The following is a 12,349-nucleotide window of genomic DNA, read 5'->3' as shown; positions in this document are numbered from 1 at the left end:
GAATGCGTCGCTGTGTGGGCCGCAGCGGCCGACGGACGCCACGTGTTCGCCGCGTGCTCACGCTGCTGACGGTCTGCAGCTGCGCCTGGATCTCCCACGGCGGCCGGTACGAGCACTTCTTCTCGCCGTCGAGGAAGGCCAGCCAGAGCCGCGTGGCCGGCTCCTGTAGCAGCTCCCGCACCGCCTCCAGGTCCGGCGCCGTGCTGTTCTGCAGCGGCAGGCTGACCTTAAACACCTGCCGACCGTCAGGTGTCAGGTGTCAGGTCAGGTCAGGTCAGGGTATGCCGGGGCAATGCATTGTTTTGCAGCGGCTGGCCGACATTTCAAACCTGTCGGCCATCAGACGTCAGGGCAGATCAGGGCAGGACAGAACAGGACAGGACAGGACAGGACAGGACAGGACAGGACAGGACAGGTCAGGTCAGGTGAGATCAGGTCAGAGCGATGCACTGCTCTGCAGGCAACCCACACGCACGCACACCCCTGGCCTGGCGACCGTGACCGTGGCCGTGGTCACGGCTGTGGTCGTGGCCGGGGCCGGGGCCGGGGCCGGGGCCGGGGCCGGGGCCGGGGCCGGGGCCGTCGGCCCGCTCGGCGCCGTGCCGCCCCTGCAGCCTCACCTCCTCGACGGCGGGCCGTTTCCAGATGTACAGCTCGCACCAGACACGGCGGGCGGCGTTGGCCATCAGGTTGTGCCCCTGGGCCGTGTTGGGACTGGTCTCGGGGTCGAGCGAGGTCGGGATCGCGTGCCAAACCGTTCGAGACTCGGCCTCCATGCTGCAGGTCAGAGGTCAGGTCAGGTCACAGGTCAGGTCAAGCGCTGGGCAGCAGGACCACGCCGCGTGTGGCCAGAATGACAAGACCTGAATCATGCCATGTCAGGTCAGGTCACGTGCAGCGAGCAGGCCAAGTCAGACAGACTTAGCACACTTTATGACCTCCGTGGAGAAACGTGTCGCGTGGGACGTTAATGCACTTGCGAAAAAAGCGTAGAAGACGTGCTGAGATCAATTATGACGACAGACCTGAACACATTTAAGTGGCGTTACAGGTGATGACCGCCCATTCCTACCAGGATCCAATGCCTCGCGACCGACAGAAAGCACCCGAACCAAGATGGTCCGGAACAACACACAACCCCAACCAAGCTGCTTTTCACGTCAACCACGATAGGCTATTTGTTGCTTACCAACCGATGCATCCCAGCACAGCATATTGTAGCACATATATTATTCTACGGTTCACATTCATGTGCTAAATATCCAGGTGTGCGACAATACGTATCTAAGTTCCATGTGCCTAATCGCAACACTGCATATGCATCTACGCAGCATGGGCGCTAGGGTGTGCTAAGTGACGACCTTGGAGCCCGAGGGTCCCGGTTTCGATTCCCGGTGGGTCTACAAGTTTTCTGAGCGCACCACGCCAGCCGGTACGTGACATCCCGCGCCCGGGCGACCACAGCCCGCCCCATGCACCGACAGCCGACATGTCACAGCACCACCGTATCACGCATCACATACCGCTTCGCACGCTCCGCCACTCTGGGGGCACACGGCCGGATCGTGAGCGGGCGCCGGGCCAGCAGCGCCAGCGCAGCGCACTCTGGTCCAGCCCTCTGCACCGATCACCGGCCAGCCCGCCGGACCAGCCGCTCCGACCCCCCCCCCCCCCCCCCCCGTCCTGTATTGGCGAGCATTACGCATGTCGCAGACCACTTTAAACAGTGAACGTAAAAGCGAGGGTGTTTGTGCTCGGAGCGTTCCACTTTCAGTCGCAGAAAAATCTAGGCTCAAACCAATTCGGACATGGGTAATAGCTGAAGCTAAGTATGACCGCTTCAACTTCCTGACGCTTAGTGCATCCGAGCATAATTCATAAAATAAGCGATTACTGATTGTGTTTTCCAGCACGCGGCCGGCCGCAAGGCACGGCGGGGAGCGTCAGCACCGGCGAGGTGCTGCCAAGTGTATGAGGGGCGCGTCCGGGCGGGCGCGCCCTGGCCGTCCCTCAGCCGTCCACTCACATGATCTTGAGGCCGCCGGTCAGCTGCAGCAGGCAGTACACGAGCGCGCCGAAAAACTCCGAGTCGTGGTTCCCGGAGCCGAATACCAGGCTCCTGCAGCGGGGGAGCGGCTCGGTGTGAGACCAACACACTGGACCCGGGCACACTCTGGCGGCGGGGGAGCGGCTCGGTGTGAGACCAACACACCGGACAGGGCACACTCCGGCGGCGGGGGAGCGGCTCGGTGTGAGACCAACACACTGGACAGGGCACACTCTGGCGGCGGGGGAGCGGCTCGGTGTGAGACCAACACACTGGACAGGGCACACTCTGGCGGCGGGGGAGCGGCTCGGTGTGAGACCAACACACTGGACAGGGCACACTCTGGCGGCGGGGGAGCGGCTCGGTGTGAGACCAACACACTGGACAGGGCACACTCTGGCGGCGGGGAGCGGCTCGGTGTGAGACCAACACACTGGACAGGGCACACTCTGGCGGCGGGGGAGCGGCTCGGTGTGAGACCAACACACTGGACAGGGCACACTCTGGCGGCGGGGGAGCGGCTCGGTGTGAGACCAACACACTGGACAGGGCACACTCTGGCGGCGGGGGAGCGGCTCGGTGTGAGACCACACACTGGACCCGGGCACACTCTGGCGGCGGGGGAGCGGCTCGGTGTGAGACCAACACACTGGACAGAGCACACTCTGGCGGCGGGGGAGCGGCTCGGTGTGAGACCAACACACTGGACCCGGGCACACTCTGGCGGCGGGGGAGCGGCTCGGTGTGAGACCAACACACTGGACAGGGCACACTCTGGCGGCGGGGGAGCGGCTCGGTGTGAGACCAACACACTGGACAGGGCACACTCTGGCGGCGGGGGAGCGGCTGGGTGTGAGACCAACACACTGGACCCGGGCACACTCTGGCGGCGGGGGAGCGGCTCGGTGTGAGACCAACACACTGGACCCGGGCACACTCTGGCGGCGGGGGAGCGGCTCGGTGTGAGACCAAACACACTGGACCCGGGCACACTCTGGCGGCGGGGGAGCGGCTCGGTGTGAGACCAACACACTGGACCCGGGCACACTCTGGCGGCGGGGGAGCGGCTCGGTGTCAGACCAACACACTGGACCCGGGCGCACTCTGGCGGCGGCTACACTGCCACAGCTGATACCCAGCGGCGAAGCGCGACGAGCAGACTTGTAACGAGGCGCGTAGAGCTAAACTGATCCCTGACACGGCAGCAGCGTGTATTCACGTATCCGCCGCCATTTTCACGAAGCCTTTCGACCCTCCCGTCTTTGCGATGCCTTGCCCGCCAGCCCGATGCGCTCCTGCACATGCCATGACGTGTATATTTGACCTGCCACTCGTCAGCCATGTGTGCTTCACCGGTGGTAAACCCACACGTGTGAGCCTCACACGACACCGCCCAGACAAGGTTATCGCACCAGCACATGTGTGCGTCCTCACCTTGCTTGCAGGTGGCACGCGCAGGTACGACTGAGCAGTGCCTGGCGCATGTGACCACCTCCCACGCGTTGTTAACACCTCATGTTCCAGTGGCTCGCCCGTGATTGGCTCTCGCGTACGTGGTTTTCGCCCGCGATTGGCCTCCATGCGCCCGTCGCTGACCTGCGATTGGCCCCCGCTCCCTGCGCGCCCATCTCTCGTCCGTGACTGGCTGCCGCACGCCGGCCGCTCACCTGTGATTGGTCAGCGTGTGCAGCGCCTCGAGCACGCGCAGCTGCTCGGCCACACAGTCGGGGATTGGCTGCCGCGCACCGGCCGCTCACCTGTGATTGGTCAGCGTGTGCAGCGCCTCGAGCACGCGCAGCTGCTCGGCCACGCAGTCGGTGGGCCGCGAGAGGATGTAGAGCACGGCCCGGTTCAGGCAGTGGTAGACGCCGTCCAGCGGCAGCGTCTGCGACCAGCGGCGCGCCTGGCTGATCAGCTTGATGATGAAGTCCAGCACCTCGTGCGCGTCGCGCTTGAAGATGCCTGCAAGGGCCGGCGGTCGGGTCACGGCCGCGCTGAGGCCAGGCTGGTGCCAATGGTACCCGCACGGCCATCCCTCCGACGGCTACCACAGATTGTGGTATATCCGAAGGACCTGAGCTGGCTTGCCTGCATCTAAATTCGCGGACTACGTCTGGGTCTGTTATCGCAGGACAGCACGTTTCTCCCGATATAGACCGCTTTTTACAACTCATTCGATTACAATGTAATGCGCCTAGTGCAAATAACCGATGCAGCTGACGCGTCATTAAAACCCAGTGCTACACACTCAGTAATGCGCTCAGAACACTGTCGGGACAGCACATTGCTGCCCAAATGTCTGTCTTTAATATTCCGTGCAAGCACAGCTCCAAATCTCAAGAGCGTCAGCCATCGGGTCGGCCACAGTGTATCATCAGTGAGTATCTGCACCTGCCGGTCACCACGTCCACGCCGGACAAGCCTAGCGAGCGCCAGCCGAGCGTGCCAGGACACAGCACCGACACAGAACCAATCAGCCGTGGCTCTGGTGCAGCTCGCGAGCGACCGGGCGCTGATTGGGCGCCTGACCGCGCCGCCGCGCTCTGATTGGCCGAGCGGCCGTGCGGGGCGTGGTCGCGGACTGACCCTGCCAGAGCTTGTCCACCAGCCGGCCGGCGAAGTAGAACACGTTGCCGGGGACGTGCTGCACGCTGCCTCCGGGCGAGATGGGTAGCGCCGCTGCAGCACATAGCAGGAGGCACATGTGACGTGGTGTGACGTCACACAGGCCGACGCGGCCGCGTGATGTCAGACAGACATGGGCGGGTGACGTCAGAGCGACGTGGCGTGGCAGCCCCGCAGCCATGTCTGCAAGTGTCTGCCTACTATCACTCATATTCGGCATTCTAACAATACGCCATCCACCCTGTTTTCTTCGTGAATGGTCCAGGAAATGCACCGTGACAACAGCATACAACACAACACTACCTACGCGCAACAAAAAAACCGCCAACGCTCGGACCATACCACAAACGCTCACCAAAGAAGCACCCCTTGTGACTTTCACATTCGAAACGCCGCACACTTCAACGCCCAGCGACCGACACTAAACCGCCATCCGCCATCACGGCTCTCCCGCGACGCTGTCCCGGCGCGGCACGGCTGGTCCGACCGACCACCAGCGGCGGTGGCCTGCCCTCCGCGAGCGCCTCCGCGAGCGCCGCCGCCGCCGCCGACCCGTACCTTGCTCTCCGATCAGCACGTCCGCGGCCGTCAGGTGGTCCATCAGCAGCGAGAGGATGCGGGTCTGGAAGGACATCTGCTGCGCCAGCGTCGTGTTGTCAGGGGCGACCTGGCCGCAGGACGTCCGGTTATGGACGGCTAGTGGCACAGGGCGACGGTTCGATCGGTGGGCGGGGCTCGGACTTTTGTGGCAGTTCAGTGTTCGAATTATCGTAGGAGGCGGCGAACAGGCCACTTTCGACAGAGATTCGAAAATGCACTGAGTAGCTTGACTGCCTCATGGGGATCATTGTTTACCGATCTGCTATTGCGATGCAACAGTGGCAAAGCGAGACAACCGCAACGAAATTCAGAAGCTTGATTACATCGTGCGGAAACAAACAGGCCCTGATTCTCCCACCGACGGTCAGTACTCGACACCCCCTGGAGACGAGTCCTCAAATAACAAATACAACACAAAACAACACAAATGCAAACCGCGCACTGAATACGGCAGTACATCACGCCCACACCCACACCCAGCACACCACGCCTCATCAACACCCCGGCCAGCGTGGGCCGACGCCCGCTACGGCGTCTGGCGGCCGTGGCCCCGTGGGCGCGGACGGCGGCAGCCACTCACCTCCAGCAGGATGTCGATGAGCGGCGGCGAGGTCTTGCTGGGCGCCAGCGACAGCGAGTCCACGGCCACGATCCGGATCAGGTCCAGCACGTACTTACTGGCCGGGTGCGCCGTCAGCACACCCTCCGAGGCGGCGCTCACCAGCACGGCGTCACTCAGAGACACCTGTCGGCGCGCGGCCGAACTTGTGGTTCGCATTTCATCCACCAGCCTCAGCCACAGCTCTCGGATATCATGGCTTGCTGACGTGGCGTATAGCGGAGGAAGCAGAGCATGGCAATAGCCTGGCACCTGAGGGTCTGTGCAATCCTAATCCGTGGAGGGCCTACGTCGCAAAGAGGAGACACTGACGCCTGAACACCTGCCGACCGAGTGCCGCGTCCAGGTGAGCTGGCCAGCACGCCAGCACCCGGTGGCGGCCGGCGCTGCTCGGCCGGAGCTGGCGCTGACGAGCCAGCCACCGGTGCAGCGACGCCACCAGACACTGCAGTACCATGGTCTCCGCCCCTTCCCCAGCTAAGCTGCGGTGTGACCGCCCACTACGAGCGCGCCACGCGCTGCTCCAACATCCGCTCCGTCCCGCCGTGCTGGCTGCCCGCCCAGGCGTGCCGTTCCACCGAGGCCCCCCCCCCCCCCCTTATCCCGCCCTCCGCCGCGCCGCCTCACCGGGTCATCGAGCGGCGTGGTGGGGCTGCTCTCGGCGCCCGGCCGGTACGGGAAGAGCGTGCCGGCCAGCACGGCCAGCACCTCCGACGACATCAGCACCGGCCGCATGTCGGCGCAGTGGTGGTACAGGTACAGCACAAACTGCAGGATCGTCAGCGGCTGCTCCGACGCGCTGTCGGCGCGCCGGCGGCGACGCGTCACACGCGGCGGCGACACTCAATACACGCACGCACGTGAGGCGGGTGGCCGCTGGACAGCAGGCAAGTGGCACCTCCGGACGATCGCTTTTGCATCCCTGCGATGATGATGATTTGGGCTTTGGGGCGCACCGAGTGCAACGGTCATATGGCACCCATGCATCCCTCAGGCGCTTTTGTGCGCCATTAACTATGGCAACCACAAATTCATCAAACGTCCCAGAGGTGAGTCTAATCGCAGTTAGTGAAAAAGAAGATGCACATGGGCAGGAATAAAAAGCGTCCCCACAGCGCGACCTAGTATTACACGGCAGTAACGCACCATCAATTACTTACACCGTCGCAATGTCATCATGTACTATACTTCACAGGCCTCGATCACCGGCCTCAGCTGGAATCACAGTCGGGATGTTCGCCGACCGGCCGGCGGCATCTCAGCACACGGAGGCACGCCAGACCTGCTCACACTCAGACCGCCCTCCGAGCCCGTCGGCCGACCCTCCCTCCTCATCAGCCACGGACCTCTCGTAGTTCAGGTGCGCGCGCACCATCTCCAGGAGGCCGATCAGCGCCTCGGGGATGATGGTCATCCTGGGCGGCAGCCGACCGCCGGACGCCGGGTCGATGCCGCACACGTACAGCCAGATGGTGTCCAGGGTCAGCTGTCGGCAGCGGCAGGTCAGGAGGGTCAATACCGCACATGTACAGCCAGATGGTTGTCACAGGGTCAGCTGTCGGCAGTGGCAGGTCACGGAGGGTCAGTACCGCACACGTACAGCCAGATGGTGTCCAGGGTCAGCTGTCGGCAGCGGCAGGTCACGGAGGGTCAATACCGCCACATGTACAGCCAGATGGTGTCCAGGGTCAGCTGTCGGCGTGGTGGCAGGTCAATTCGTCGTTAAGGCCAGGTCAAGTCCGGCCAGGCCTCGTGGCGCTGCGGTCAGCTCAGGCCGGTGTATCCACCACGAGGACCAATTCCTCTTACAGAGACGCCGAGCGAAGCCCGCAGGTCCTGCGTCTCCTCTCTACAGCCGCCTCTACATCGGCCGCAACACCACGCCTGTCACCAGGTGTGCCTCCCCGGCTCCCGTATCACGCACCGCACTGCTCCAACAAGCTACTTGTCTAGCCTGTCACCAGAACATCGCCACCGCCACCGCCCGGCCCACTTTCTCACCGCAGCCCACATTCTCACCGGCCAAGCCCCCTCTGCTCACCAGCGTGTGCTGCGGCGGCGCCTGCACCTGCTGGCCCAGCAGCAGCTGCCAGCAGCATGAAGCTGACCTCGGTCAGCTCCGTGTGCTTGGGCAGCAGCCAGTTAAGCTGCTGGAAGCCGGGAATCTGCAGCGTGGCGTCGTGCACCTCCTGGCGGGCGGCACCGGCGCCGGCACCGCCGCCGCCGCCGCCGCTGCCACTGGTGCCCACGCCGCCGTACTGTCGCCCATGTGGTAACCTGCCACGTGGCAGGACGGTCACAGCCAGCGCGTGGCACAGGCGACGGGTGACGCGCTCACACGCACGCACGCACACGCACACGCACACGCACACACACGCGCACACGCACGCACGCACGCACAGAGCGGGAGAACGTGCCGTCCGAGCCTGACGGCCCGCCCGGCCGTCACACGCCGCTGTGCCCGGAGGCGGGGGCACAGAAAACCCAGCGAGCACGACAAACGGCAGTCAGTATCTAGCACGACAATGGGCACATCGCGCCCCAGAGCTGAAATCCTGCTGATGAGGTCTGCAGCCAGCAGACCTCATCAGCCAGCAGAGCAAGATGGCAGCGGCCGCGCGCGCCGGTTGACTGCCACGATGAGAGGTCTGGTCTGACAGAGATGCGGACCCCCGGCTCCGGAGGTCCGTACCTCTCTCTGCGGTCCACTCACAGACCGGGCCAACACCGGCTCCGTGGCTCACAGCACCGAGGCACCCACAGCCGCCACTACAACGGCCACACACAACGACAGCTTGATACCCGGCGGGTGCCGGCGTAGGTGTAGGTGTGGATGTGGGTGCGGTTGTGGGCATGGGTGCCGGTGAGGGTGTAGGTGCCGGTGAAGGTGTAGGTGCCGGTGAGGGTGTGGGGTGAGTGTGGGTGCGGGTGCGGGTGCGAGTGCGGCTGTGGTTGTAGGCGTGAGTGGTAGTGCGGGTGTGGGTGCCGGTGAGTGTGTAGCTGTCGGTGCGGGCGCGGGTGTGGGTGCCGGTGAGGGTGTAGGTGCCGGTGGGGTGTGGGTGCCGGTGAGGGTGTAGCTGTCGGTGCGGGCGCGGGTGCCGGTGAGGGTGCAGGTGCAGTCGGGCGCAGTCAAACACGGGCAGCGTGGCTGCGTGCCGCCGTGCGAGGGCGAGCGCCAGCGGGCGCGGTCGGGCGCAGGTGAGGCCGCTCCGGCGCGGACGCCACGTACCCAGCACAGCGCCCAGCCGCGACTTGATGACGCCCTCCGTCTGCTGCAGCCAGCCGCCGGTGCAGCCCCCGTCCCGGAAGCGCGCCAGCAGCGGCGGCGAGCACAGCAGTGTGAACAGCAGCTGCGCCGTCAGCACCACCGTCGTCTGGTGCAGGTGCGCCTGCGGCAGCGGAGCACCCCGTCACCACCGCCGCACCAGCCGCCGGCGCCAGAACGCGGGCCGGCACCAGTGCGGCGACCGGTCACACACCACTGCTCGTGCACCGGTCAGCACCACTGGCGCGTCGTCAGCACTACTGAGAGGGACGAGCGGTCAGCACCACCGGTCGCGCACCGGTCAGCACCACTCGAGCGTCGTCAGCTCAACTGGGACGGGACGGGCGCTCAGCACCAATGGGACGGGACGGTCGGTCGGCACCAGTGGGACGGGACGGGCGGTCAGCACCAATGGGACGGGACGGTCGGTCGGCACCGATGGGACGGGACGGTCGGTCAGCACCAATGGGACGGGACGGTCGGTCGGCACCACTGGAGAGTCGTCAGCACCAATGGGGCAGGACGGGCGGTGAGCACCAATAGGACGGGACGGTCGGTCGGCACCACTGGAGCGTCGTCAGCACCACTGGGGCAGGACGGGCGGCCAGCACCACTGGTGCGCCGTCAGCACCACTGTGAGGGACGGGCGGCCAGCACCACTGGAGCGTCGTCAGCACCACTGTGAGGGACGGGCGGCCAGCACCACTGGAGCGCCGTCAGCACCACTGGGCAGGACGGGCGGTCAGCACCAATGGAACGGGACGGGCGGTCAGCACCACTGGAGCGCCGTCAGCACCACAGTGAGGGACGGGCGGTCAGCACTACTAGAGCGCCGTAGCACCACTGTGAGGGACAGGCGGCCAGCACCACTGCCGGCTCGATCCGCAGCGCCGGTCCAGCGCGCCCCGGCGACTCACCTGCAGGAGAGCAGCAGCCAGTCGTAGCCGAGGAGCGCCATCCAGTCATCGAGCCGGGCCGGGTCGGCCACGGCGGTCTTGCTCCGCCACGTTGGCCAGGATGCGCAGACACTTGTTACGCAGCAGGATGGTGTGGCGGGCGGCGGCGGCGGCCGGGTCCACGGCCGGCTCCACGCCCGACAACTCCAGACCGACTCCGGCGCGCCCGGCGCCGGCAGCGAGGCGGCCAGGAACTGGCCGAAGCTGCCGGGCCGGCACGAAGCGAGGCGTGAGACAGGCACGACAGGGGGTGCTGCTATAACAATTGCGCTATCAAACTGCGAGAATGCCACAAAGGCATGACTTGCGTTCCAATGCAAAAACAGGCCGACCAGCGCCGTTAGTCCCGGCCGGCGTCGGCGCCAGCGCCATGTATGGCTCACATGACGACGTCGCTCTTGCGGGGGCTGTTCATCAGCAGCACGGAGAGCAGCTTCAGCACCACCAGCTGCGTGTTGCGCGGCAGCTGGCAGTCCCGCAGCGTCTGCAGCAGCCTGGACGGCGGGGAGACACACACAGACGGCGGTCAGCGCAGCCGGCACCGGACGGTATCAGTCCGGGGGGGGGGGGGGGAGGGGACACCAGCCGAGCGGCGGCCAGACAGGGTGTCAGCCCGGGGGGAGGGGACACAGCCGAGCGGCGGCCAGACACGGTGTCAGTCCGGGGGGGATACCAGCCGAGCGGCGGCCAGACACGGTGTCAGTCCGGGGGAGGGGACACCAGCTGAGAGGCGGCCAGACACGGCAACGTGTCGAGAGAGGACCGAAGCCGCCGCACGAAACCACCGAACCCCCCGACATGCCGCCCGGGAACGACCCTGGACACGGCCACGCTGCCCCGGCCGTTGACAGCGGCCGGCCGGGAGGCGGCGCGCCTCCGCAGGCCCCCCGGAGGCCGCCCGGCTCACCTTGTAGTCATGCTGACGTCTCTCAGCACGGTCAGGTTGCCGCGCGCCTCCGCCGAGTCCGTCACCAGCTCCAGCAGGTGTTCGTACAGCGAGCGGCTCAGCTCCGCCGGAGCGTCGTTCCAAATCTGCGCGGTCAGGTCAGGTCAGGTCAGGTCAGGTCAGGTCAGGTCAGGTCAGGTCGGGTTATGTGACGGCACGACATGAGCTGTGCGCCGTATCAGATGGTCGATGATAACACAAAGGCCTGCATGCACTAACGTCGCTTCATGACCGGTGAAAATTTACGGCATACGCGCGATTCCAACACGGATCTTTGCTTCCAAAGGCCTGTAAGACGCCAACTGCTACGCTTTCGAGCCGGTTCTAAAATCTCATCACCTAGTACCTGAACACACGGGCCGCCTACTTCAGTGACCAGCTACCTACTTCAGGACAACAGGCACGCACAAAACCGTGACCCAGCGAAGTGACGTCCACACAGGCCGTTCCCAGCCAGCTTCTAACTTGGCGTGCACGCAACTGGTTGCATTGGTTGCACTGGTTGCACCCGCCCAAGCCTAAGCCCGAGCCCAAAGCAGCAGCTATCCCTTAGCCCCCTTTCCCTTAGCCTCCCCCCCCCCCCCAGGCCGGGGCCCATCCCCCACAAGGCCCGGGTCATCTCCCACGAGGTTCCGGTTATCCCCCACAGCGCCGGGATCACCCCTACGAGACCGGACCATTTCGTCCAAGGCCGGGCCGGGGCCGGCCGCTCACCGCCAGGTCGCAGAGCAGCTCGGTGAAGGCGGTGACGTTCGGTATGCCGCTGCTCTCGCGGCGCGCGTCCACCGTGCCCACCAGGCCGAACACCAGGTGCAGGATATGCGAGTTGAGCAGCGGCCGCTTCTGCTTCAGCAGCATCGCCAGCAGCTGGTAGCCGTGGCAGCGGTCCATCTCCATCTGGACTGAGGGCGGCCGGCGGCGGACAAATCAGATCCGGCGGCGCGCACCGGCTGTTCAAGCAGTCCGTGTGGAGCGACGTCAGCGCGTCTTGATCTGGTGGCCGCCGACTGCCCGGCCTTCTCCACGATGACTGCCTCCACATCCATCCACTAAACATCCATTTTAACCAATTCTTTGCTTCACTGACGCCTGAACACGGCGGTCATTTATGGCTATTTTATTATGGAAAATATTACTAACAAGACCGGCTCGCTCGCTCACCTGCCCGGTTGGTCTTGACTACACATGTGAGCGCCTTAACGCCGGCGTAAAGGCCCTCCACGTCGGCCGCCATGGCGATCAGGCCCAGCACCAGGCTCGTGCTGCCCACGTTCTCCACCATACGCGCCAC

At 65.0% G+C, this 12,349-nt stretch overlaps 1 protein-coding gene across 1 annotated transcript in view; it reads right to left on the bottom strand.

Moving 5' to 3' along the window:
- LOC119093731 (WD repeat and FYVE domain-containing protein 3) overlaps nt 1–12,340 on the bottom strand; it is a 44,314-nt gene extending 31,974 nt beyond the window's left edge. Inside the window, exons 1-18 of the mRNA XM_037216738.1 lie at nt 12,220–12,340; nt 11,773–11,960; nt 11,020–11,144; nt 10,496–10,606; nt 10,074–10,316; nt 9,121–9,221; nt 8,143–8,168; nt 8,000–8,080; nt 7,933–7,965; nt 7,238–7,377; nt 6,519–6,690; nt 5,853–6,074; nt 5,231–5,339; nt 4,634–4,726; nt 3,805–4,009; nt 2,027–2,119; nt 621–777; nt 62–235 (exon numbers count right to left, since the gene is read on the bottom strand). Of these exons, the coding sequence (XP_037072633.1) occupies nt 62–235; nt 621–777; nt 2,027–2,119; nt 3,805–4,009; nt 4,634–4,726; nt 5,231–5,339; nt 5,853–6,074; nt 6,519–6,690; nt 7,238–7,377; nt 7,933–7,965; nt 8,000–8,080; nt 8,143–8,168; nt 9,121–9,221; nt 10,074–10,316; nt 10,496–10,606; nt 11,020–11,144; nt 11,773–11,960; nt 12,220–12,340 (2,394 nt within the window). The remainder of the gene's footprint in view (nt 1–61; nt 236–620; nt 778–2,026; nt 2,120–3,804; nt 4,010–4,633; nt 4,727–5,230; nt 5,340–5,852; nt 6,075–6,518; nt 6,691–7,237; nt 7,378–7,932; nt 7,966–7,999; nt 8,081–8,142; nt 8,169–9,120; nt 9,222–10,073; nt 10,317–10,495; nt 10,607–11,019; nt 11,145–11,772; nt 11,961–12,219) is intronic.
- Between the last annotated feature and the right edge of the window lie 9 nt (nt 12,341–12,349).

This window comes from Pollicipes pollicipes, unplaced genomic scaffold (genome assembly GCF_011947565.3).
Source record: "Pollicipes pollicipes isolate AB1234 unplaced genomic scaffold, Ppol_2.1 Scaffold_1600;HRSCAF=1878_pilon_pilon_pilon, whole genome shotgun sequence".
NCBI lineage: Eukaryota > Metazoa > Arthropoda > Thecostraca > Pollicipedomorpha > Pollicipedidae > Pollicipes > Pollicipes pollicipes.
This window is presented reverse-complemented; position numbering and strand designations above follow the sequence as displayed.